The 25519-nt window shown below is 41.8% G+C and overlaps 3 protein-coding genes across 4 annotated transcripts; 2 read left to right on the top strand and 1 right to left on the bottom strand.

The window, feature by feature from the left end:
* Positions 1-1349: 1349 nt before the first annotated feature.
* On the top strand, positions 1350-11407 carry slc49a3 (solute carrier family 49 member 3). Its single transcript, XM_046406187.1, has 10 exons — positions 1350-1758; positions 4706-4864; positions 5519-5735; positions 6604-6680; positions 7036-7173; positions 8633-8749; positions 8981-9133; positions 10600-10757; positions 10907-11010; positions 11147-11407. Exons 1-10 carry the CDS (start codon positions 1615-1617, stop codon positions 11260-11262), a joined length of 1383 nt encoding a protein of 460 aa, XP_046262143.1. The 5' UTR covers positions 1350-1614; the 3' UTR covers positions 11263-11407.
* Positions 11408-13295: 1888 nt separating this feature from the next.
* On the bottom strand, positions 13296-21241 carry LOC124068182 (nuclear cap-binding protein subunit 1). Its single transcript, XM_046406183.1, has 23 exons — positions 21044-21241; positions 20094-20182; positions 19863-19963; positions 19618-19774; positions 19431-19538; positions 18873-18994; positions 18707-18776; positions 18079-18294; positions 17867-17964; positions 17718-17781; positions 17520-17630; positions 17153-17217; positions 16988-17050; positions 16821-16895; positions 16615-16718; positions 16388-16510; positions 15893-15995; positions 15407-15500; positions 15216-15319; positions 14903-15020; positions 14669-14809; positions 13993-14106; positions 13296-13895 (listed from the first exon to the last, which is right to left on the bottom strand). The coding sequence occupies exons 1-23, from the start codon at positions 21075-21077 to the stop codon at positions 13782-13784; spliced, it is 2388 nt and encodes a 795-aa protein (XP_046262139.1). The 5' UTR covers positions 21078-21241; the 3' UTR covers positions 13296-13781.
* A 35-nt stretch (positions 21242-21276) lies between these two features.
* LOC124068183 (thiosulfate sulfurtransferase/rhodanese-like domain-containing protein 2) lies at positions 21277-25327 on the top strand. 2 transcript variants are annotated; one of them, XM_046406186.1, is made up of 10 exons: positions 21277-21623; positions 22040-22329; positions 22473-22581; positions 22736-22855; positions 23122-23227; positions 23449-23564; positions 23830-23988; positions 24222-24360; positions 24449-24706; positions 25099-25327. In XM_046406186.1, exons 1-9 carry the CDS (start codon positions 21492-21494, stop codon positions 24676-24678), a joined length of 1401 nt encoding a protein of 466 aa, XP_046262142.1. In that variant the 5' UTR covers positions 21277-21491; the 3' UTR covers positions 24679-24706; positions 25099-25327. The 2 variants fall into 2 exon arrangements, with proteins under 2 accessions (XP_046262142.1, XP_046262140.1); XM_046406184.1 differs by having other exon boundaries at positions 24449-25327.
* Positions 25328-25519: the final 192 nt, after the last annotated feature.

Here is a 25519-nt window from a genome sequence, read left to right as displayed (position 1 = left end):
ATGATCATTATCTGCAGTCCTGTACAAAATACGTTCCAATGAGCTCTGCCTCAACCAAAATCCTGCTTTCACTTCAATGCATGAAGTATTTTTACTTTTAAGGCTTAAAGTACATCTTCCTGATTGAACTTACATACTTTACCTACGGAACTTTTTCAGCACAGGACTTTTGCATAACAGAGTGTTTATAAAGTGTGTTATTAGAACTTAAGTAAGGCTATAAATACTTCCTTGCTTTTCTAAAAGAGATTTAACAGAGGGATCAAAAATTAAGCATTTACGGTACATAAAAAGTTTACAGTCAGGTTTTGTACAAACTGTGTGTACATTACAACATTCATCCTATACTAACATATGAGATTTGTATTGTGTTATGTGATTTTTTTTTCACAGAATATATTTGTTGTTTTCAGAAAGTGTGACTAAGTTAGGAGACCAGCAACAGTCAGGAAGGTTTACATGACATTTTTGAAAAAAAAAAAAAAGAAATAAATAAAAGCAGAAGGACTCTAATGCATTTAAAACCAAAAGTGTGAACATACATGGCCAGAAAAAAAATCTCTGCCAATAATTTGGGGGCTGATGCACACACGTAATCGCATAAACTGTTTGCACATTTTGAACATCTTCATGTCTTATCACTTTATCACAAATGAGTCCTCTTGAGAAGGAAAGCCACACAGAAAAATGAAACTGTTCTGAAGGGTTAAAGAGAAGGAGGAGTGTGTTGTGTTATGCTGTTAAGTGCAGTCAGAGAGGTTAAAAAAGCGTAGATCTCTCACTCTTTTGCCTGCTGTGTACTCTACTTCTCAGAGGCAAATATTGTACATTTTACATTACTACCTTTTTCAGCTTCAGTTAGTAAGTAAAATTCTGCGACTTAACCATGCAAAACCCATTTTGGATTAGCTGAAAATGCGTCGTTACGAACATGACTACGGAGCTGCGCATACATATAGGATAGGGACCATTTTACTGCACAATGGATAGTTCTAATTTTTAAACTTTACATAGATTTTGCTGATAATACTCAGATTGTAGAGGAGAGTAAGTATTAAAGACGGAAAGCTGCATAAACTGTTAAATAAAATCATTTTAATCAGAGTGGATTATTCTCTGTTGTTTTTGAGTCTTCACAGATTCATTATCAGCTACGAGCCATTACATTTAAGTGACTAGAAGCTGCCAGGCCCTGAAGGATACGCTGGTGTTAAAACGCCTAAATTAATATTTTTCTAAGTTATCTTTTTCAGTATCCTGCATTTGTACTCTTTTTAAAACCATTTATTGATGTCTTGTGGTCAGTTCTAGCAACAGAGTGGTTCATCTTTTTTGTAGAATATCTTTGGTACAGTACAATGACACTCCCGGCGGCTGAATGAGAAATGTTGTTTTAAACCAGCCGTTGTTGTTTTAAACTGCTTTCCCGGCGCCCTCATGTTGAAACCCACCAGAAGACAACACATTGGGTTTACAGCTTATATTTTAAAGGATACAAACCAGCTGTTTTTATGTTTTTACCGATTCGGTGACCGCGAAAATAAACTTTGCAATGCCTCGACTATATGTACAGTGTTAGCTTAATCGGCGAGCTTGTCAACATCGTAAATACTAATGGGGGATGTTGGCGACACCGTTTCCTCCAATGTTCCGAGGATACCAAACACAGAACTGAGCAAACTTTTAGTTTTCAGAGTCTACAAGAGGAGGTGGTTTGTTCTGCTAGTGCTGTGCCTGCTGAACTGCTCCAACGCCACGGTGAGTTAAGTGACAACTAATAACATTAACGGAGCTCGTCCTCCTCCAGCAGTTTGGTTTTCATATCATTCACTATCTCCTCCTGAGGATATCTTTATTCCCGAAGTCTATGGCCGATATATGTCTTTTCTGAACTTTTCTCAAAGTAATCCATCGATAGTTCTATAATTGTGTACATTTTTAACGGCGCCATTACCCACTTATACCTGACATGGCGGCAGTGCGTTTGGTATTTAAATTACAGGAGGGCCAACGAGTTCATACAAAACGGAAGGTAATAGCTGCTGTGATTATTACTGTGGTGGTGGAGTGAAAACCTCTCCACTCATGAGCTCTGCTGGGACGGCCCTATGTGCTCATTCGTACTGTTTGTTCCTTCTCCCTCTCTCTCTTCTCTTGCTCTGCCCAGGTGTTCTACATCCTCATAGCTCAGTAAGGTGCACCTGGCCTGGCAGGAAATCATTATTAAAGCAGCTTTGCCGGCCTCTGAAAGTAAAGGTGTTGATGCCTCTCAGTCTGGCATTTGTCACTGTTGTTGTGTTCAAACTTAGAGTATTTTTGTCTTAAGGTGAATAAATCCCGTGGATTTAGTTAAAGATGTCTTTTCTGAGGTTGTCTTGGCTCAGGGTTGGGAGTGCAGGGAAATCAGGCCAAGAGAAATAAATCCAGTCTGAGTTTATGTGGCAGCTTGCCACACAGGAGCGCTGCAGGACTTCACTACAGGTCTGACTTTATCTCCTGGGTCCGTACTAACTCGTGCTGAAACATTTCACACGAGGAAGTTGTACCTGTCTGTTGTCCTTTTCTTAAATATCTGAAATTCTTTTACCTTTTCTCAGCGTTAAATAGCAGGTGTAGCTGTGAACAGCGAGGTGGATGACATGTGATGCCTCTTTATGTTTGGTGGAACTTGATATAATTCCCTGGGGGATGTTGCCATTGTGAAGCAGAGTGTGCCCGTCTCTCAGTCTTGCAAACCAAGCTCCTCCCGCACCCATTCGTCAGTCCCGTGGGACTCATCCTCTCTGTGGGAGCCATTGTTTCCACGGGGCTGGTGCTCCCAGTCACAAAGGACGCTCAGCTGGCGGAGAGTCATTCATGATGTGGCAAATAACAGCTGATGAGCCAGTTAGACATCAATCTGTCCGACATTAGCAGCTCTGCTGAAGGTTCGGGTGGGATTTACAAAACCCCGTGCCAGGCTGCTGTGTTGTAAACTGATTTGGAATGAATTTTGAGAGTAATACTAACTTTGTGTGATAGCGTTCTGACACAGAAAGTGTCTCGGTCATGGGGACATACGGTACTTCTAAAATTCAACATGAAACACAAGAATCTCCATTTGAAAGAAATGCAATTAAAAATACATCTTATTCTTATCTTATCAGCCTTATCAGTCATCTTATCAGTCTAGCTCAAATATACAAGGTTCCTGCTGGTTCTTGAAATCACTGAAATGTTTGTGACTTTGAAGGAAAAAAATCACTGAAGTTCTTTTGTCATTGTTTATTTAATATTAGTAAATAGGTTCCGTTTTCACAGGCATACAAAGCATGTCTGGAGATGTTATGGCAAAATAAGCATTAGATGTTGTGTCCATTTGAACGGAAGTAAATGGTGTGTGTTCTGGTGTGAACAGCATGAAACTACTAGTGGAAAATGGAGATGTGTTGGTATTGTAATCAAACAGCTGCAAGGCAGATTTCGTCAAAAGCCGACCTTGACCCTGTAATAAAATGAATGGTTGGGGGGCTGTAACCTGGATGTTGCTTCACCACCTTTATGTGCACGACACAAAGCAGATTACTGGGGGAAATCCGATTATGACCGTTATTTGAAGTTTCTCATTGTTATGTGAATGTGTCTGAATTTAACAAATAGTTCACTGTTCTTCTTCACTCTGCTTTTTAAACTCAACATCATGATAAAAGCTAACATTTTTAAACAAAATTTTCCATAATTCTCAACTTCGACCCATCCTTATAAAAGTTAACCAGCCAGTTATGCAGATACATCGTTTAAAATCAGAAATGTAGCTGTGCTAACTGGTTTAATAAGATAAAGTTACAGACAGGATGCAGTGACCCTCACTTACTGCTTTTTTCATTTGTTGCCTCTGTTTTTCATTCATATCATCCACATGCAGGGAAAAGGCCGAGAAAATGCATGTGTGTTAAAGTCAAACTCCTCCAGGAATGTTTTGAAACTTTTGAAACTTTTTCTGCAGGTGAATGCAAACCCAAACTGTGTGCGTGTTAAGTGGTGTCACATGAGAGCAGAACAAGCTGGATATTAAAACTGTTTGTTTCTCATGTGAGCTGAGCATGCCGGGCCAGTTCTTCCCTTTTTAAGGTGTCCAGGTCACATGGCTGCTTGATACATGAGGAAATCTGTTTGTTGAAACACACAGTGCAAACTGTTTAGAGAGAACAAAAAGTGTCAAAGAATAAAAGGCTGTAGGGGTGCTTTCATCTGTTATCAGCAGCGTGTTTTGACAGAATCTGGTCAACCATGTGAGTGTGTGAAACTGACAGCATTGGATAAATATTTCAGTAATTTCAGTGTTTCTTCCAGCTATAATAAACCTCCAGTTTTACCTTTTTTTGTACTGAGTTGACATTTTCAGCTGAAGCCTTCACACACTGCAGATTTACCAAAGGGCATTCAGGTTTCTCTTCTGTCTGGTCTGGTTCCAGTGAAGCCCCAGTCTCATCAGGGATTTAATTCTGTGACAAATACCATGTGTACTGCATATGGTAAGAGTTTACTGACCATTCTTGTTTAAATGAAAGCCAGGTCAGCTAATTGCACTGTCTAAGGTCCTGATCCTGATCCTGAGATCCTACTTTGATATCCTTTTGAAATATTTTATGGTTTATATGTGTGTACATAAAGAACATCATAATGTCTTATCTCTGTTTGTCTCTCTGTCTGTGTGTCTTCCTAGTTATGGCTGACCTTTGCTCCAGTAGCAGACCAGTCTGCCCAGTATCTGAAGGTCACTCTGGAGGAGATCAACTGGTTGTCACTGGTCTACATGGTGGTGGCCATACCGCTCAGCTTCGGGACCACGTGGATGCTGGACACCCTCGGACTGCGGATCACGGTACAAAGCTCCCGCTGAAAACTGAGGCGGCACAGAGGGCTCAGTGCAGTTTGTATTGCAGGCTGCAGATGCACTAAAATGGGCCGGCATTTCCGCAGAAATTAGTTTGTACCCTTTTCATCGATCTTTATTGACTGTTGAGCCCATTCAAATTTATTTTTAAAAGCCTTCATGTATAAGACAGTCTAAAAGATTGTGTCTGCTGAAAAGGCTTCAGATGGATGTACAGAAAAGAGACGAGAAATAGAGACGGAATTGAACGAATTAAACATTTCTTTGTCAGCAATGGAAAATGGATCGCGAGGTTTTAGGTGCACTTATGACAAGCTGGCCATGTGAAAATCTACAATATGACATTTAAGTTGAAAGAGAGCACCAAAACAACAGGAGAATAACAACGCAAAAGGAAATGAGATTGACATTAAATATTCTTGTGAGCTCTGTAGTGAGTATAGAATCTGTCTGGTGTAAGAAAACAGAAGAAATAGATTTATGTAACACACAAGTGACTCACACTTGACAAAAGATTTTTACTTTTGGTGTCAACACTTGGTGTTTAGAAACTCTCAGAAACGTTGAATGGATGATAGAAGGCCAGGTTACTTACTGAATGCATCGCAGCATTTTCACCTTCCTGACAACTTGACTTTGCAGCTGGTTCTGGGATCCTGGCTCAACATGTTCGGAGCCGTGGTGCGGGCCTGTGGGATGCCGCTGCGCTTGAATCACACGGTCCTGTACCCTGTGGTGATGCTGGGCCAGACCCTGGGTGCCCTGGCTCAGCCCCTCATCATTTTCACCCCCACCAAACTGGCAGCTCTCTGGTTCCCTGACCACCAGCGTGCCACAGCTAACATGATTGCCTCCATGTGTGAGTGATTTACTGTTCATTACTGAGGGCTGGCAGTGTGTGATGGTCTGTTGATATTACATACATTTAAAAAAGAGGGCAACACATCAGAAGGATATCCTGAAGATAAGTTTAACGACCTTGGTTTTATATATATATGTGTGTGTGTGTATATATATACATTGCTGGTAAATTTATCCAATATGCCATCCATATTAACAGGTAATACAGATAGATAGATAGATAGATTCAATTCAATTCAATTCATTTCAGTTTATTTATACAGCGCCAATTCACAACAAAAGTTATCTCATGACACTTTCCAATTAGATGGGCTCAAGATGGGCGGCCATCTGCCTTGACCAGTTGGGTAGAGAGAGAGAGAGAGAGAGAGGGAGAGAGAGAGAGAGAGAGAGAGAGAGGGAGAGAGAGAGAGAGAGAGAGAGAGAGGGAGAGAGGGAGAGGGAGAGAGAGAGAGAGAGAGAGAGAGAGGGAGAGGGGGAGAGGGAGAGAGAGAGAGGGAGAGGGAGAGAGGGGTGGGTGATCCCGACACTGACCTCTGAAAGATTTTGGAGCATAAAGTCAGAACTTAAGATGGTGGAATAAAATTTAAACTAAAAACCTTAAAGTGCAGGCAAACACTTATTTGTATGTCAGCAAATTTATAATGTGTACGCAGCGAAATGAAGGACATGTGCAGAGAGAGATAAACCAATTAGCAATTTAATGGTCAGTTTTCAAATGTTCCATTTCATCGCCAGTACTTAAAAAACAGGAACTGGTACGACTGAAACAGGGAACAGAAAGTGTAGGGAGCTGCATTAATTCTAAACGTGGGACAGAATAAAGCAGAATAACGCTCAGTTACACTTCTCTCCTCCCTCCTCAGCCAATCCCCTGGGCATCCTCCTCGCTAACATCATCTCTCCCATGATAGCAGAGACGTCTGCCCAGATCCCAACTCTGGTAGGTTGAACTCACGTCAGCTGTTTTTAACAAGTAATCCATTGACCAATGTAAATCTCTGCTGTGTGAATATGAGCACATTATGAAAATGAGGTGTCATGGATGCTGATGTTTATGGAACAGACCACAGTGTCGTTGGACTGATCTTTCTAAACCTGCTCTCCATCCAGTTTCCTGTCAGCCTTCTGTGAACTGTCCAATAAGGACATACATGTCCAAAAACATCAGTCATCTTGGAATTGGGGGGGTTTCCACATGACATTGTGGACACCTCACCTACTAAGGATGACAAATCTGATTTCATTTAAGGTGAACATCCATTTATCATCAAACTGTGTGTGTTTTGCCCCCCCAGCTGATTGCCTATGCAATCCCGGCATGCATCATCTGTTTCCTAGCAACAGTGGGAATACGGAGCAGTGCCCCCCCAACGCCACCGTCAGCCAGTGCTGAGACCTCCAGCTCTGAGCCATTCATAGAGGGGCTCAAACTGGTAAGAATGTAAAAATCCAGACATTTAATGGGTCCAAATCACAAACTGATGCTGCAGCAGAGAGAACACACTCTTCCACTAAAACCTAACTAACTTTAAAATTATTGTCATCAAGAGGACATGAACATAACACCATGTCCTAACTGCATGTCCAGCATTGTGTTGCAAAGGAATGAAATGTTTGTGACTTTGGAAAGGAAATGAACAGTTCTGTTGCGTGATGTAAGCATGTACCCATCATCTCTGTGCTGGAGATCAGACCAAAGCCTGGAGCAAAAACGTTTCAACGTTTGCACTTTTGAAACAGCAAACTGTTTGCATATTATGATAATTACATGTTTTTTTTACTGGAAATGACATACTGTACAATACAGAGATGACAGAGGGTCTCATTAGTGTGTTTTTTTACTCAAAACTTTCAGGTCCATGCTGATCTCCCTGCCACCTTTTTAGGGTTTTATTTATTCAGCTTAAAACGACACACATTTTGCTTGTGGCCTGTGAGGACCCCCCAATTCATTTTATTTATATAGCACCTTTTACAATCAAAATTGTCTCTAGGTGCTTTACAGAGACCCAGAGCCTGAACCCCCCAGCAAGCAGACAGTGGCAAGGAAAAACTCCCTTTTAACAGGAAGAATCTTGAGCAGCACCCTGCTCACAAGGGAGAACTATCCTGCTGATAGTCAGCTGGGTGAAGGAGGGGAAGAAAAGGTAGACAGAACAGAGAGGATGAAAGAGAGAGAGAGAGAGAGAGAGAGAAAGAAACATACATGCAATAAACATCATACATTACAAAGGACAAACATGACAGGTTGTTATAATTGGAGTTCTGAAGACTATACATTGTATGTATTTGTTTTTTAGCTGATATGTTGTTTAAGTTAGTTATAATAGCACTACATAGGAAGAACGACATGGGCAGATGTTGACAGTAGACATTGGGTTTGTCAGAGGGCCGGATGCCGTTCAACATGTAGATCTGGATGGAGAGAGACCTGCAGAAAGAAGTAGTGGGAGACCAAGAAATCAAACTGGTTTTATCGCTGACACTTGCTCACATTACATGCTGTTAGGATACAGTGACAGATATATTGGAAATGTTGAAATCCACCATGCAAGCTCAAATAAATACTACCCACACTGAGTGACAGCATATCATAAAATGTGGGCACATCTAGTTATCATTACCATTAATTTCAATTTTAATTTAATTTAATTCACAACAAAGTTTATCGCGTGACACTTTCCGATTAGAGCAGGACTAGACCAAACGCTTTAATTTGAATTTTAATCATCATCATCACTTAGTCACAGAAACATCATCACCAGGCATCTTGTCTTCTCAGATGTTTCCTGGGAAAGCAAGAATTCTGATGTCAGATGTGAATACAGGCAGAGCTGATACAATCAGTTGACTTGCAGATAATTAATTCGCAAACTATTTTGTTAATTGCAGCTACTGAAGAACAAGGCCTACCTCGTCCTGCTGCTGTGCTTCGGTTCAGGCATGGCTGTTTTCACATGCTTCTCCACGCTGCTGGAGCAGATCCTGTGTGTGCAAGGATACAGCAATGTGAGTACACTGGAAAATAAGACAGCACATTGATTTCCATTAGGAACAGTTAGGCCCTAATTGGACTAGATTGAATCACAAATGAGCTATGAAACAAATTTTATTGGATTTACAGTAAAAAAGAGAGAGATCATGAATTGATAATGAATAGCGCACAAAGGTTGCATTTGAAAAGGACAAAATTATTGAAAGTTTGCTCTGATACTGAATGAGCCTGTAAAATCTCTGCAGGACTTTGCTGGCATGTGTGGTGCCCTCTTCATTGTGTTTGGCATCGTGGGTGCCGGAGCTCTGGGTCTCTATGTCGACAAGACCAAGAAATTCATCGAAGTCACAAAGATCAACATGAGCTTCACTGCTCTCTCGTGCATCGCCTTCTCAGTGGTGAGAACGTAATACTGGAAAAGTTTAAAGAACAAACTTGTAAAATATCCAAAAAATGATGTTTATGTTTTGTTGATGGTGGTGAATGTTTAGTTTAACCCTGTTCCACTTCCCGGAGAAGGTCACTTTTCCATGATAGGAAACAGAACTCCTCCATGAAGGGGTTTGATTACCCTAATGATCCCAGGACCTATGTTGTTGGGTGCTGTTTGTCCCTGGTAGGGTTTCCCAGTAACAAATTGGTCCTGGGGGAAGGGTGAGACAAAGCGCGGTTCACAGACATCTCTGTGAAAGGCAAAACCAAGGACAAGTGTACCCTGTCCGGAGGGTTATCGGGGCTCGGCCATGGAGCCTGACCTGGGGAAGGGCTGGGCCCAGCCCGAAACAAATACATGGGTCTGTCCTCTAGTGGACCCACCACCTGGGGGTCAAAGGGGTCCGGTGCAGTGTGGATTGGGCAGCAGACAAAGGCAGGGACCTTGGTGGTCTGATCCCTGGTTGGCGTAGCTAGCTGTTGGGACATGGAATGTTACCTCACTGGTGGGGAGGGAGGCTGAGCTTGTGCGAGAGGTTGAGAGATACTAGCTAGATATTGCTCCACTCGGGATTCCATTGTTCTACTGGGGGACTTCAATGCTCAGGTGGGCAACGACAGAGTGACCTGAAGGGGTGTGACTGGGAGGAAAAGCCTACCTGATCTGAACCCGAGTGGTGTTCAGTTATTAGACGTCTGTGCAAGTCACAGTTTGCCCGTAACAATCACCATGTTCTAACATAAGGGTGTCCACAAGTGCACCTGGCACCAGGACACCTTAGGTCGCAAGTCGATGATCGATTTTGTAGTGGTATCAGCAGATCTGCAGCTGTATGCCGGGACCCTCGGGTGAAGAGAGGAGCAGATCTGTTAACTGATCATCACCTGGTGGTGAGTTGGCTCAGGTGGCGGGGGAGGATGCCAGATAGACCTGGCAGACCTAAACGAACAGTGAGGGTGGGCTGGGAACGTCTGGCTGAGGACGCAGTCGGACCCAGAACACAATGAAGGGATTGTATCTTTTGTCTGGCCTGGGAATGCCTTGGTATTGCCCTGGATGAGTTGGTGGAACTGCTACCCCCGGATTCGGATAAGCAGAGACGAGATGAGAAACAGAACTCATCAAAAACACAACCGGCAATGTTACAAACACTAATAATGTGAACAAACCTTACACTGTGATAGTGATAATAGCGCCCAGCTCTTCTTCTACTTATCTCTGTATTTCAAACAAACTGTGAATATATGAGTTACCAGATGTTGACAGGAATTAAGCTGGACCAGAAATACTGAGCAGCCAAATGTTTATGTTCATCTGTTATACTTAGGATACTTATGCATTTACGTGGATGCTGTTGGAAACTCACACAGATCTGATGCTCCACAGATGTTTTTCCTGCCCTGTTGATATTCAGAGCTCTCCCTCTCTCAGGTGTCTCTGATGCGGCAGCAGAAAACCGCTGTGGCCGCCGTCTGCTCTCTTTTCGGCTTTTTCGGTTTCTCCATCTACCCGGTGGCCATGGAGCTGTCCGTGGAGAGCTCGTATCCCGTCGGAGAAGCCACATCAGCTGGACTCATCTTTGTATCGGGGTACTATTGCCTGTGATATTTTTACAATCTGAGTTCCACACAGTTTTTATTTAACTGAATAGAATAGAATAGACAGATCCTGGATCAGTTCTCTGTACATGATGTGAAATTTATGTCAGTCACGACTGTTTCCTTGTGATCTTTTCCAGACAGGTTCAGTCTGTTCTTTACATAATCCTCCTTCAGGCTTTGACCAAACCACTTGCAGACTCTCCTCTGTCCACCTGTGGGAACACAGTCCTGAGCTGGAGAGGTAGGTCACATGACATGACTCACACCTCTGTGTGTGTAGTCACACAGCTCTAGGATTTGCATTAAACTTACATTACACTTTGTAAAGTTGAGCCAACTGAACCTGACCTTTCGTTCTGGACATTTCTGGCCCGCAGTGCCCCTGCTGGTGATGGCAGGACTGTGCAGCCTGTTCACATGCTGCTTCGTGATCTTCTTCCATACACGGTACAGACGACTGGAGGCTGAGGAACAAGCGACCTATGGGACCTAACAAAGTGGCTGCTCAACCACCACTGAGCACGCTCCAAGTGTGGAGACGTGAACCTGCTGAGAGCAAGGGATTATGGGTGTGATCACTCCTGCAGTTTGTTTCAGTGACCTCAGATTTGTGCTTAAAACATATTATTATAAAAAGTATTATAATTTTATTTGTTGATTATTTTGTACTTGAATTTTGTTACTGCTCACAGGTCATTCCGTAACTGCAAAGGAAAAATATATTCTTGTAACGCAGTGGAAGATTGTATACTTTTACACAAAAAAGTAATAGTTAGGATATTTGTAGTCCAGAGTGGTCCTCAGGGTGTCCTGCCCCTCCGATCGACGACAACACAAATTTGTCTTTCTTGTGTTGACTCATTGGTTTTAAGAAGTTCTTTGAGAAATTATTCATTTCTCTTATGGTTTTGTAGGACAGTTTTGTCCCATCCTCACTGGCATATCAGTGTCTCTTCCTAGGGTACTTCAACCACTAACATGCTTTTTACTCTGAATGAAATCCATTCACATATTTATCAGGTTTTCTGCAGAAATGTTGAAATTTTTGAATTTCAGACTTTCAGACTAATTGAAAGTAAAACCTTGCTAATTACACTATGGTACCACTAATCATAACTTGAGTGTGTCTGTCATTGTGAAAAATTAATACTTCTAATAACAGCATTTTATAAACATAAAATTTGTTTTAAAAAAATTGTTCATCTGAATGGACTGCAGGTTTCATGACAGACAGGCGGTCAGTTGTGGGTTTTGTGCAATAATGATAATAAATGCAGCACTAACAGAATCTACTGACTGTCAGAACAAACTGCGGTGCGAGTGATGTCAATAAAGATTCTGCAGATTGAACTGACATATATACCATGGGGCGACATGGCCGTGCAGTGGTTAGCACTGTCGCCTCACAGCAAGGGATTCCAGGTTTGAATCCTGGTCTGGGCCCTTCTATGTGGAGTTTGCATGTTCTCCCTGTGCTTCCGTGGGTTTTCTCCGGGTACTCCGGCTTCCTCCCACAATGCATGCATTAATTGGCTACTCTACATTGCCCCCAGGTGTGACTGTGTGTCGTCTTTGTGTGTCAGTCCTGTGATTGACTGGCGACCTGCCTCTTGCCCATTGGGAGACCCCCCCCCCCCCAATTCATGGTACACCATGCTAAAGCCACCAAATGAACAGCTGATGAACACACACCAACACTTTCCAAAGGGGCAATATGAGGTATTCTGCCAAAGATTCAGAAAACTGAAGGACTTGTGTGATGCAAACTGAGCAACTGAGAACTGTTCCCACTTTAAGTTCCTTTTCACTTGAGTGTTTCTGAAGGCCAAGACTGCAATAACGAGTTTCTCTAAAATCAAATTTTTGATGCCTGAAAATGTCAATAAAATGTGACCTCATTTATCCAGCGGCTTGAGTCTCGTTTTTGTCAGGAGGGGAAAGTTTTTAAACAGCACTTAGAACCTTCATGAAAGCAGAACTCAGCAGCTCTTTAAGGCAGATCTTCTCACATCCTCTAACAGAACAGAAGGAAAACCACAGATGCAGCGTAACATCAGTGATGGCTCTGATCCAACCATATGTAACGCTGAACTGAAAAACCAACACTGGCCTGACTGACAAAAGAAAAGTTCTGTTGTAATTTCAATACTTTTGGCAGCGATCAAGTAAAAACAACAAATTGCTGGTTGCTAACAAAGAAAACTCATTCAATTCTGATTTTCCTACAAATTAAACATCAATTTAACTTTTTAGATTTTAAGGTGAACTGAGGTTAAATTTATTATTTTTTTTTTTTGTAGAGAAAAAGAACAGTGTGGAATTGTGTTTGTAGTTTAAAAGCCGGTTTCTTTATCAGTAGATTCAGTTCACGGGTTATGTAGTCCAACATCCATGAACTAGTAGCACCACTACAAATTCCTGTTTCCCATGATGCCCAGAGAGATTTTAATGTGTTTTTGGGATAAAGCAGAGAGGAAGACATCTGAATGATTCAGGAAAAGAAAATGACACCAACACACGGGCAGATAAAGACTCTGCAGAGTTTTAATTCTTTCCCAATTCCACATAAAACAAATATAAAAAAAGCAGAGCGTCCACTAGATTCAGGATTCAGCCTGACCTGAGATGTCCTCTCCTCCTATGTTCACTTCTCCAGCTCCGACTGCACTCACACAGTTCTTACATTTTTAAAAAGACCCATTCATAAGAAGACAAGCTGGATGTAAAAAAAAAAACAAAACAGGAAAACTACAGTAAATTAATGACAGGATTTTTCAAACGGACTCTCGTTTGAACTCCTATTTCAAAAGACATCAACACTTTGAATGGCACCAAACGCAAAAGAGACGTAAATAAAAAATCAACTGTAATGGGGAGATTCTTGATGCAAGAGCTGGTCGTTTCTAACATGTAGGTTTAGCACAGTTACTGTGTGAACACAAACACACATCTCATTTCATCCAATTACACGACGTCAGTGTGTGTGTGTGTGTGTGTGTGTGTGTGTGTGTCTCAGAGCTGCAGGGCACAGAACTGCTGGTAGACAGCCAGGATGTGGTGGTCGAGCTCTGCAGTGAACAGCAAGTTCTCCAGGGTTCCCATGTACTGCTGGATGGTCTCATGATGCTGCAGATCGAGGGGAGACAGGAAGTCATCGAGGGAACACACACGTCAAACATGTACTGCTGCACTGTGTGTGTGTGTGCGTGAGTGAATGTTTTACCATGAGGAAGATCTGCTGCAGCCGCTCGATGCAGTTTTTGTACCAGGGCGTGCTGATGTCAACGCTGCCTGTCTCACAGCGGACCAGATGCTCCGTCAGCAACATGATGAAACGCTGTGTGAGGGGAAAACATTTAAAGGAGGGCAAACAAACGCAATAAACAGGGCTCATATGTGATCATGTGTCTCCATCTTGTCAGCATGAATGATAAAAGTTAGATCACGTTCCTCATGTCTATGATCAAATTTCCATCGGAAGAAAAAGCTGAATGTGTGTTTCTGTCAGCTTTCTATTCTTGCTGTAATGTGAATGAGTCGAGCACAAGAAGACAACGTCTCTATGGGACTGATATACTCCCAAACACATGAGTACATGAACAGCTTCGGAACAGTTGTAGTTTAGAGGACCAAAAAAAACGGCATGGACGTCCACACGACGACTACGCATATGCCTCTGATGACAAACTTTACATCACGTGGACCCTACTTCACTCGCTCATGAAGAAAACACAATTTCAACTTTAAGCAGCCACTTTGTGCTGCCAGTCTGATTCAATCTGAACAGTCAGATGTCACTCCTTCACTTAAAAGATTCGCTCCGCTGCACTGAGAAACTGAGTCCACAACTTAGAACTAAAACCCTTCACATTTCAGCTTCCTTGCCCTGCCGTCAGTACCTGGAAAATGACGAGGAAAAGGTTCTTCTGTTCACTCTGAGCAGACTCCACTTTCTCCTGTAGCCTCTCGATCTGCTCCTCCAGCTGACCCTCCTCATCCTCGCTGGCCTTGTCCATGTCCTCGTCATCCCCGCTGTCCCTCTGATGGTGAATACACACAGACAAACATCAGCCCCCTCCTCTCTTTGACCAGGATTAATTCGCGTTCGTTTCTTATCGAGCGGATGAAGGTACCCTCTTGTGCTGCTGTTTCTCCAGTTTGTCCTTGGCCCCCTCCAACTCCTGCTGGATCTTCTGGACGTGTTTGTCCATCTTTCGGATGGTTGAGTGCAGAATCTCCCAAATGTAAAGTCTAGATGAGGTTTAGATGGTTTTTATTTTAGATTTTACAGAAATGCAGAGGGAAAACATCTAAATAATAAATAATAATAATAATTCTGTTCTGGAAAAGACATTCACCATAAAAGATCATCAGTGGCAAAAAACCTAAACTTTATTGCCCTCGTGTACTTCCTTGTGTTAAATATGTTGATTTCTCACATCCCACCTGGTGAATTCGTGAGCCATGTCCTGAGAGAAAAGCCAGTTAGCGACAGCAGCGCAGTCCACAATCTGCGTCCGAATCATTTTGTCCACCAACACCGAGATCATCTACAACAACAGCAAAGACGTTACTCCCAAGAACAAACAATTTCTATACATAAACATCCACATCGCATGAGTGACAATGGCTTGTACCTGCGGGTGATTCCTCCACACCTCATAAACCACCTTGAGGATGTGCAGTTTCCCCTCATCGCTGTCTGTCAGGTTCTTTAGGATCTCATGGAACCTGGAGAGATTAAATGCAGGTAAGGCTGAATTCAGTCAATGCAAAACCTGCTGAATCCTGGCGAAGGCTAAATGTAACGTGATTGAAACTATAGAACATTTCCGCCTGAGTCATGCTAGGAATGATTTTCTTCACGACGGTGGTCTGACAGTGAAGGCAACAACTCCCATGATCCCACACTACTTACGTCTTCTGTTTTGTTCTTATTGAGAGATCCCTAGAGGCAGAAACTACATACTGAACATTTGGTTCACCAAGAAATAGTATACAATTAATTTAGCTGAAGTCTGTATATCATCAGACTTCATATCACGGCTGCATTTTTAGTTTGTTTTGGAAGAGACACATTTGAAAACCAAAACGTGTTGGTTCTTAATTGCAGGTGAACTTACTTGCCGAGGGCGCTGAAGGAGTGGCTGAAAGATTTGGCAGCCAGATGGAGCAGAGTCTGCAGGAACACGTCGACCTTCAGAGGGTTGAAACTCTCCCCCTCATCTAGAAGAATGAACAGGAGAGAAAAGGAGGAACAGAACAAAGTAATGCCAGTGAAAATTCTATTTGGCTGAGATGATATTTGAGTAAATCTCAAGAAAATGATTAATTAATAGCTAAATGTCATTCTCCTTTAAAAAGGCAGAAAACTGGTGTTTTTCAGGCGAGCTGACAGAAGCTGTTTAGTCAGATTCCCCCTCCCCTGGCTGTTTATCCTCGATACATGATGTAATATTAGATTTTTGTTCTCATCAGAGAGGATAGTGAAGATGAGGCTCTTCTCATCAGATTGTAAAAAGTCAAAGAAGTCACAACTGCACAGAGCTTCTGCGTTCACTAAGAAACTACCAACAACAAAGTGACCAAACTGTAGCAAAGTAAAAGAAGAGACTAACCATCGTCGTCTTCTTGGTTGGGGTTGGGCATTTCTTTGAGGATGGTCAGGATCTCTTCGTTGGACGCTCGGTTCTTGATGGCATTTCCCACCGTGACAGATGCAGCATAACCTGGTAATGAAGCTGTGAGACAGGACACACCAGATTAAGAGGGTCCAAGCTTAACAAGACAAGAACTCAGGCTCAGGAAGTAGCAAAATATAAATACACATTGTAAGTGTGCTTACAAGCGCTCTCGTCTTCGTATTTGAAGATAAATATGGGTTCAGCTGGGATGAGTCCTGAAAAGGTCGGAGGGACGATGTCCACTATTCGCTGATGGTATGAAAGCCTGCAGGGAGAAGAGAAAACACACGACTTTAGTTGGAGGAGACGCTTTTAGATTAAAGGATCAGAGAAAATGATTTAACGCCTGTGAATGATGCTTTCATACCTCATGGACTTCTCCAGAACCTCTCTGACAAACTTTGGCTTGGGCTTCTCTTGATCCACGGTCAAGCAGTCTGACCTTCACGGAGGACAAACGATCGTACAGTCAACTGTGGTACAATAACTACCAATAAAAACAGGAAACAGCAGATCTCTGTCCATCACACTCACCAGTCATCCCAGCTCCACCGAAACTGGAAGTTGCTCAAATGGTGAGAAAACCAATTGATCAGTCTGGGGGAAAAAAAGGAAATGGAGAAAAACGGGTCAATGCCATTAAACCACTGACAGGAAGTAGTAAGTGCGGTTTAAAAAGTTAATGTGCACATAAATTACCTGTCTATGCAGGTGGTGTTCATGGTGTCCAGTCTCATGTACAGCATCTCTGTGGCTTGAGCCAACTAACAGGCAGGTGTTAAAGCAAAGTCTGTTTAAGACGAAGACATGATTGTTCTGACAACCTGCTGAGTACTTTAAACTCCTAAATAAAACACGTTGGAAGGTGGATTGTAGTTGCTTAAACGATAAAAGACAGGATTTGATTTGATGATGACAAAATAAAAATGCGTTTTTAATCATTTCTTTGGTCATTTTAAGCCTATGATAAGATGATCAGATCCGCGAGATCTGTTGGGTGGGCTGTGCAGTGAATTTATGTTGCTTTTCTGCAGCAGTGACTTGTGACACTAACAGTCAAGGATACAACTTGTGGCAAAGACCCCGGCTGCAGCTTGCACAGTTCGATGAGCAGCGTGGTGTACATGACGTCAATGTGAGGCGGAGCGGGAAGCTGGAAAAGTTCCCCAAAGATCACCTGAAAAGTGGAAAAAAAAAAACAGGAGATAAATATTTCAAACCAATTCTTAGTACTCAGCATGTGGTTTGTGAAAAACTCTAATACCTCCACGATGTGATAATTGAGTGGAATCTTATTTTTTCCAGGGTAGCTAAGTAACTGGGCAGCACTGGAAGGCAGAAAAGAAAAATCAGGATGGTTAAAAGATTTAAGTTGGCGTTTAAACATTCAGATTCAAAGTGAACATGACCCACCATGTTTTCCTCTCTCTCCAGTGAGTCTTGATGATACAGTGCAGGTTTTCCTCAATGACAAATCTCTCCACAGAATGACTGCCAGGCATAACAGGACCCTAAGAGGACAAAAGTTTGTGGATTCTGTATAACAGTAAACTACTGTCCTGTCTGCTCAGTCAGCACAGGGTTATTTGGTTTTCAGTGTTTTTCAAAGTGAAACTTTAACGTACCTCTGGGGCATCAGTGTAGTCGAACATACGGAAGACGACCCGGGGCATGGGGTACTGGGCGTCAGGCATGTGGCCCGGCGGGGTGAAGGGGGGTAGGTTGTGCTGCAGGGCCTCACACAGCACGCTGTCAAAGGCGATGTATGGACGAAGGATGTGGCGCTCCTGCCAGCGGTCCTTCTTCAGCTTCTGAATCTGGGCCCAGAGGCAGTCCAGGTACTGAGTGAAGGACAGGGAGGGATTAACAGCATCCTGAGAGAGGAACTGACACATTCTGCAAGTTTCTGTAAAGGCCAGGACATCACACATCCACTAAACTACAGAAAATGTCTGTACAAGACAGCTAATTTTGGGGTTCTGTAAAAGCATTCAATTTTAATATCTTGTACCAACAGAGGATTCGGGTTGGTTAAAAGCAAGATCCATGGACAAGATCTTACTGAAGAAGACTTAATGGTTCAAGAATATGGTGCCAGCGGTTAGCAGAAAACATTCTATTGATTAAAAATCCCTTCCTTCATAATGACTACACAGCAATGAGAAGCTGAATAAAACCAACGGGATTTCAACACACAGTGGTTTTATTCTGAATGGTAAAGGGAGAAATGTAGCCCTTCCATCTGTCTCTCACCTCCTCTTGTGGGTGGGGCTTCTCTGCTGTCCACACCTGTAGCATTGGGACATGTGTCTTTACTCGGCCCCTGCAAGTGACAAGTTGTTAAAGAAGCAAATAACAACATATGGCTAAAATACAACAGCTGAGACTAACAAGCAGGAAAACAAGGAAGACATCTTACTTGAGGTAGCCTTCAATCTGGCTGAGAAGTCGGTCCATTTCAACATCCTTCTTCTCGTAAAGCTCCTTTCCGACCCAGGGCAGACAGGAAAGTACTACGTACACAAACCAGTCTGACCGAACCTGAGGACAGAAACAAGCCCTCTTATAAAATCATAAACTCCTCACTTCATCAAAAGCATGAAGCAGGATAGTAGTAGCAAAAACCCAGTGAAGATAATGTTGCTTCTCATAATAATAATTTCTGTTTTTTCTGAGCCAGATGAAGTGGTTTGGGGATCTGATTAGGATGCCTCCAGGGTGACTCCCTTTGGGGGATATCTTGCATCCCCCAGAATGACACGGTGGGAAACGTGGCAGAGGAGAGGTTCGTCTTGAATACCCTGCTAAGCCTGCTGCCACAGCAATCAGACCCCAGATAATTGGAATTGAAATCTTATAGTTTTCTTATATTATGCCCTTTAACATGCAATTCACCCCTCTCCTTCACTGCTGCATTTCTAAATGATAAACTAGGTTCATGAATTCCTTCATCAATCCATGTCAGCTCTCTACCTACCTGTGGTACATCTTCCTCTTGAGTAACACTGACAAAGTTTTCAAACATGGCCACCATTGAAGGAGCAGCGATTACATGGCAGTTGACCAAGTCAGACAGAAAACGCACCTACAAAAAGAAGGCAATGTTTAAAATATATATATGTATATATAGCATAATTTCCAGTGCTTGTACAAAGTCGGCTTACCAAATAAACAGCTTCATTGTACAAGTTGTTTTTTAGTGTCTCCTTGAGCTGTCTTATCATGGCTTCCACAAACTCGCCCCCAAAGTTGTAGTTCCTGGCATTCAGAAGGCCAACTAAAGTCGTATATACCGTGAGTTTCTCAGGTAGGAGGCGGGCACTGTTAACAAAAGATGACTCTGTGAAAAACTACTGTGTGAATGCAGATCGTTTCAACTATACAACAGTAAGAGCGTATATGAACTTACACAGCACATAAAATGCGCAGGATTTTGTTTTTGTAGTTTGGAAGGTCAGCCTCCAACACGCCTGCAAGACCCTCCAAGTTGCTCTCCAACGATGATGTACTCTGAAGAGAAAATGTATGCAATTTAGCATCTGCAATATGCACATTTTTTCTTTTTTGTCTCTCTGATGAGTTTTGCTTTTAGAGACAGGACAGCACATGGTTGATGTAAATAACTGAGCTGACTTTCTACCTTTTCGCCAACACGACATATCAGTGACTCCAAGCGGTCTTCAATTTCAATGGGTTCCGATGTTCTCCTCCTTTTGTGGGCCTGTCCTCCTGGAAGGTTCACATCACAGAGTAGGTGTAATGAAAAACGTTAGCTGGAGCTTGTTGCATACTAGGTATTTTTGCAATCAACACTGCATTCGTCTTGATCAAAAAAAAATTTAAAATCTGTCTTTTGTCAGTTCCACAAATGTAGTGCAATACTAAATTGGTGAAGACAGTGTGGTAATGAGGACATTTAGATACACAGTCTTGACAAGCTTCAATGACAGTGAATATTTAAACACCTCACACCAGGTGCCACAAGGACAGCAGTTAAAATTATTTTACTGGGACATGGACATTTGTTCACAGCTCGATGTAATCAATCATCGTCATTGGACTTTAACCGGTGGTAACCTTAACACTGTGATCCTGTTGTTAAATTAAGTTTTAGAGTCCATTTAGTACTGTCCATCAATAAGAAAACTTTTAAGCAACCCTGCGTTAGTAGTTTACGGTTAAGCTTATGAAGATAAAAATGAGCATAGCTTTTACATTATATAAAACCTACCCTGCTGGGGTATTTGTTTCATTCACATCTTTTGGTTACCGCCCCCATATCGACTAGATAGTCCAGCAGCTAATGGTACACGCGTACCGGTTAACGGTAATTCTAAAGCTATTAGGATAGTTTGTTTGCTCCATCTTCTCGCTTTCAAGCTTACGAAAACAAATATCAACATATATTACGTATTTTGCAGCTTTTGGATAAGAACGATAACGACCAAGACCTGGCGTTATTGAATATCCTATCAATCAGCACGCGTGAAAGCACCAAACAAAATATTCACGTTATCAAAAACACGCTAACGTTAGCTAGCCACCACTCGTTAACCCAACGTCGGAATTTCACATGCAACGTCCGCTTACCGTCATTTTCGTCGCTGTGTCGTCTCCTGGACATTTTTCAATCGCTATAATTCAACGAGAGAATGAATACAAAACGAAACAATAAATTGGGCAAACGAGCTTCTAGATCCTTTAGCCTGGCCGTTACTAGTGCAGAAAAATAATAGCGGTCTCGTTCAAGTGAGGCACATCCGGGGTAGTCAGAGGTCAACCGGAAAGTGTACCGTTGTTTTTCGTCCGGTTCACTGCCGGGTTTTCTGCTGCACGTTTGTTTGTAGTTAAATGTGTAGTATGTGTTTAACAGTTTATATTTAATATTTGCCTGTATTAGGTCAGCATTGAATGCCCGCCGTTACATTTCTCCTACTTGTCCAGACAACAAAGCGGAAGTAGCTCCTTCTCAAATTTAATCTTGTAACATAGCTTGTTTTGTAGCTAAGTTGAGACTTTTTAAAAAGCCGTTTAAAACATGGCAGCGGATGATACTCCTTGCTTAGAGTTCATGGACTGGGAAATTGACACCTCGACATCTGATGAACCAAAACAAGAGAAAAAACTTTCTGCCTCACAACGGAGATACTACAGCTTCTGCAGGAGGAAGGTGAGAGACAGCAAAAACTGAGCATTTTGTCTGATTTTGTATGGCCTCGTTTTCATTGCAGGTAGACAGGCACACGAGTGTGTCTACAAGTACAGTAACGTAAACATGATTTGAGTTATAAATCAAAACTTCATGGTAAATTTCGTATACAGGAGTCGATAGTGGCTCAAGTCAAGTATCAACTAAAATGATCAGTTTTAGATTAGTTTCTATCAAAGTATTCCAATCTCTAAATTACGCTAAAATTTAAGATAGACTGTATATAAGATAAAGAAATAATGATTTCCACATCCAGTTGCAAAGTAGAGCTCAACTGGCCAAACCCACCAAGGTAACAAGGTTTGGAACCATGTTTAAACACATTTAACTTTCATTTTTTGAAAAGGATTTGACTTCATGCTTTTTCTTTTCTACAGTCATTTGCTGCCTTTGTGGCATCCAAGAGGGACAGCAGTCAGGAGGAAGGGAGTACATCTTGGTGCTGCTGTGGCAAGACTTTCAAGGAACACTCTGCCATTCACAAACACATGGCCATGACTCATGATACTGAAATACAGCAGCTCACAAAGGCCACATATGAGCGTCTGCTAAGCCAGATGGAAGAAGAACCCGAAACACCGCAGGCAAACAAGTGCAAGGCAGAGCCGGTGGACATTTCTGCATGGATACCTGAGACTGGTCACATGTCTGAGGAGCAACTTCAAAAGTGCTGGTCAAATTTGGATTCTCTTGTCTGGATTCAGTTGTCTCACTGTCCCTGTCCCTTGTCCTTGATTTATAACATACTGATTTCACTTTTTGAATCTTTAAATAGATACTGATGTATCTCAATGTAATTATTCTTTCCAGGGGTCCAGGGAAGGTTCTCCTCTATTATCACTACTGTCAAGTGGAGGATCCACATGTCATCTGTGCTTGGCAGAAAGCTTTGTGTGAGAAGCTCCACTTAACTGGCAAGGTGAATAATTTCTCTTATCCCGTATTCAAATGCAGAATGTTCACACCGGAAAATGGATAAAACAGAGAAACACGTTTCCATAATTGTTAAAAGAAAGTTACATTTAATACATTTTAACTGTCTCCTTGAAATATACTGTGGTCGTCTTCTTCAGGTGAGGGTGGCGACTGAAGGCATCAATGGAACAGTTGGTGGCACCAACATGGCCACTGATATTTACATAGATGCAATGTGTTCACACCCTCTCTTCAAGATGGATAAGGAAGATTTTAAGGTCAGACTTAAATAATAAAAATAAAACTCACACTGGATGGTAGAGTACACAGATATGCCTTTTGTATGTTAGATATACTGTATATTACATAATGTATGAATATGTACTCTGTTTCCTTTGGTGGCCGCAGAGTTTTAGCCTATGTTTCCTGAGAAATAATTGTATAACATTCCATAATCGTATAAAGATAAATAAGATATTGTTACTAGTTTTTTGTTGGTAGTACCTATTGCATGTAAATAAAGTGTGTGTTTGTGTGTATTCAGACAAGTGATGGTGGAGCAGAGTGTTTCACAGACTTGAGGGTCGGGGTGTATAAGGAAATTGTCCCAATGGGAGTGGATCCTAATGTTATTTCCTACCGTCTGGCAGGTATGCATTGTTTAAACAACAATAATACTACCGTAATACTGCACTAAAATCCTACCTCTGCTATCAGCGATACTGATGCTCATAGTTCTGTTTGTTGTATTTTTCACACATGTACAGTGGTTGAATTGTAAAGGTGCTAATGCTGTTGCTACTTGGATTGTGTTTTGCTTTTGATGTCACAGCAAAATTTATTAATTTACTTATTTATTTGTCCCTGTCAGGGGTTCATTTGGAGCCAGAGGAGTTTCATAAAGAGGTTAAGGCTCTTATGGCTCAAGACGATTTGTGCAGTGACACCATTCTGTTGGACTGCCGCAATTTTTATGAGAGTAAAATTGTAAGTAATATATCAGTTTTCCTCCAAAAACTGGTGCTGGTGTGGAGTTTTGACCAACTTAAGATAAATGAGTGTATTTTTTGATTAAACTTAAATGCCCTTGAACAAGATACTAAATTCCTTCTATATTCAGGGGTGTTTTTGTTGACCCTGGCTTTGACATCCCAGTAAGAATGGCAGGAAAGAGGTCAATTCCCACACAGCTATCATAATCAAACATAGTTGTTGTTTGACAGTCTGACCTGTGATTATCTTTTCCTCCCAGGGGCAGTTTACTCGGTGTCTGGCCCCAAACATCCGTAAGTTCAGCTACTTTCCAGACTACGTTGACCAGAACCTCGAACTGTTCAGAGACAAGAAGGTCTTAATGTACTGCACAGGAGGGATCCGCTGTGAGCGTGGCTCTGCCTACCTCCGCTCCAAAGTAAGTTGACTTATCTTGAACAAAAGAATCAACTCTTTCATTGAATGTGAAACAGATTATGGAACTGGCATATCATGCAGTAATTCAGATGGGGGAAGCGTTCAGTCACTGTCACTGCTTGCGAACTCGGACCTACTGTTACGTAGAACAAATAGCTATTCAGCACCAAACACAGATGGTTTGCTACATGTGTAAAATTCACAGAAAGTTCTTCTTTACCACCCCATTTGTAGGATGTATGTAAAGAGATTTACCAGCTGAAAGGTGGAATCCATAAATATCTGGAACGTTTCCCAGAGGGTTTCTATCGAGGGAAACTTTTTGTGTTTGATGAACGCTACGCCATCTCCTCCAACGACGACGTCATCTCAGGTTAGTGTGTGCACAGAGCCCCTCATCAGCATGTTCAGTAACATAAACAGATTGTTAAACATTAGTAAATACTAATAATTCTGTCCAGACTGCAGGTACTGCCGCTGTCTCTGGGACCAGTATGAACTCTGTTCCACCCAGTTCTGCTGTCAGCTGGTTCTGTCCTGTCCCAGCTGCAGACAGGATGGACACACCGCCTGCTGCCCCACCTGTCAAACCAAAGGACAGGCTCAGAGCGAAGCATCGCCAGCTGTTCTGCATCACAAAGAGGAGTGCGAATGCACCCTTGGACGTCCCAGAATCCCTCAGGATGTGTAGCAATACAAAATGCACAACTTCAGTGAGTGTAAGGAGTCCAGTATATTTTAAATGAATTGAATGAATTTTTTATATGAATATTGGGAATTAAGACAGATTTACCTTACCTAAGGTTTAGTTCTGAAGACAGAGTCATCCATGAGTAATAGCTGTTAAAACCATGAGAAAATATAAGTATACAACTGCAAAAAGTTTTATTACATGAATTTCGTAGAACTGGAATGTTTCATGACTAATGAAAGCTCAGTGGTGTGTGCGTGGATACGTGTTCTTTTTTAAAAATCATTGCTGTTAATTACATGTTTATTGTTCCAATTCATGTTTCACATACAGTTTTAAATCTGAATAATTTGAATTTTGTTGCATAAAAATATACTGAAGACAGTATACAGCAAGTTTTGTGTTCTCTCATCCATGCAGTCTCTGACCAAAAAGGGGGTTAGGGAGACTGCAGGTGTACCTGAAACACTTGGAAACCACAAGCAGCAACACATCTGTGTGCCTTACTTGGAATGATAGAACTGAAAGAATTCAGCTCAGTGTGATTATGAAACCATGCAAAAGCAGACCACAAGTAATGTCAGGTGTACAGCCAAGTCTCAGCAGGTCTCCATGTGAGTGATTTCAATAAAATAAAGTAGTTGCATCATTTTACTTTTGTTTTTCACAAATATTACACTGTGAAATAAACAAATTGTGCAATTTGCAAATACATATGTTAAGAAATAAAGAGTAGAGTAGTGATGTGACTTGTTTAGTCATAGAGATAAGAATCTATAGTGTATGCAAATAAATGCTTGTAGAACAAAATGTTTTTAATTAGATATAGTTTGTAAATATA

Source organism: Scatophagus argus, chromosome 12 (genome assembly GCF_020382885.2).
Source record: "Scatophagus argus isolate fScaArg1 chromosome 12, fScaArg1.pri, whole genome shotgun sequence".
Taxonomy (NCBI): Eukaryota; Metazoa; Chordata; class Actinopteri; family Scatophagidae; genus Scatophagus; species Scatophagus argus.
This window is presented reverse-complemented; position numbering and strand designations above follow the sequence as displayed.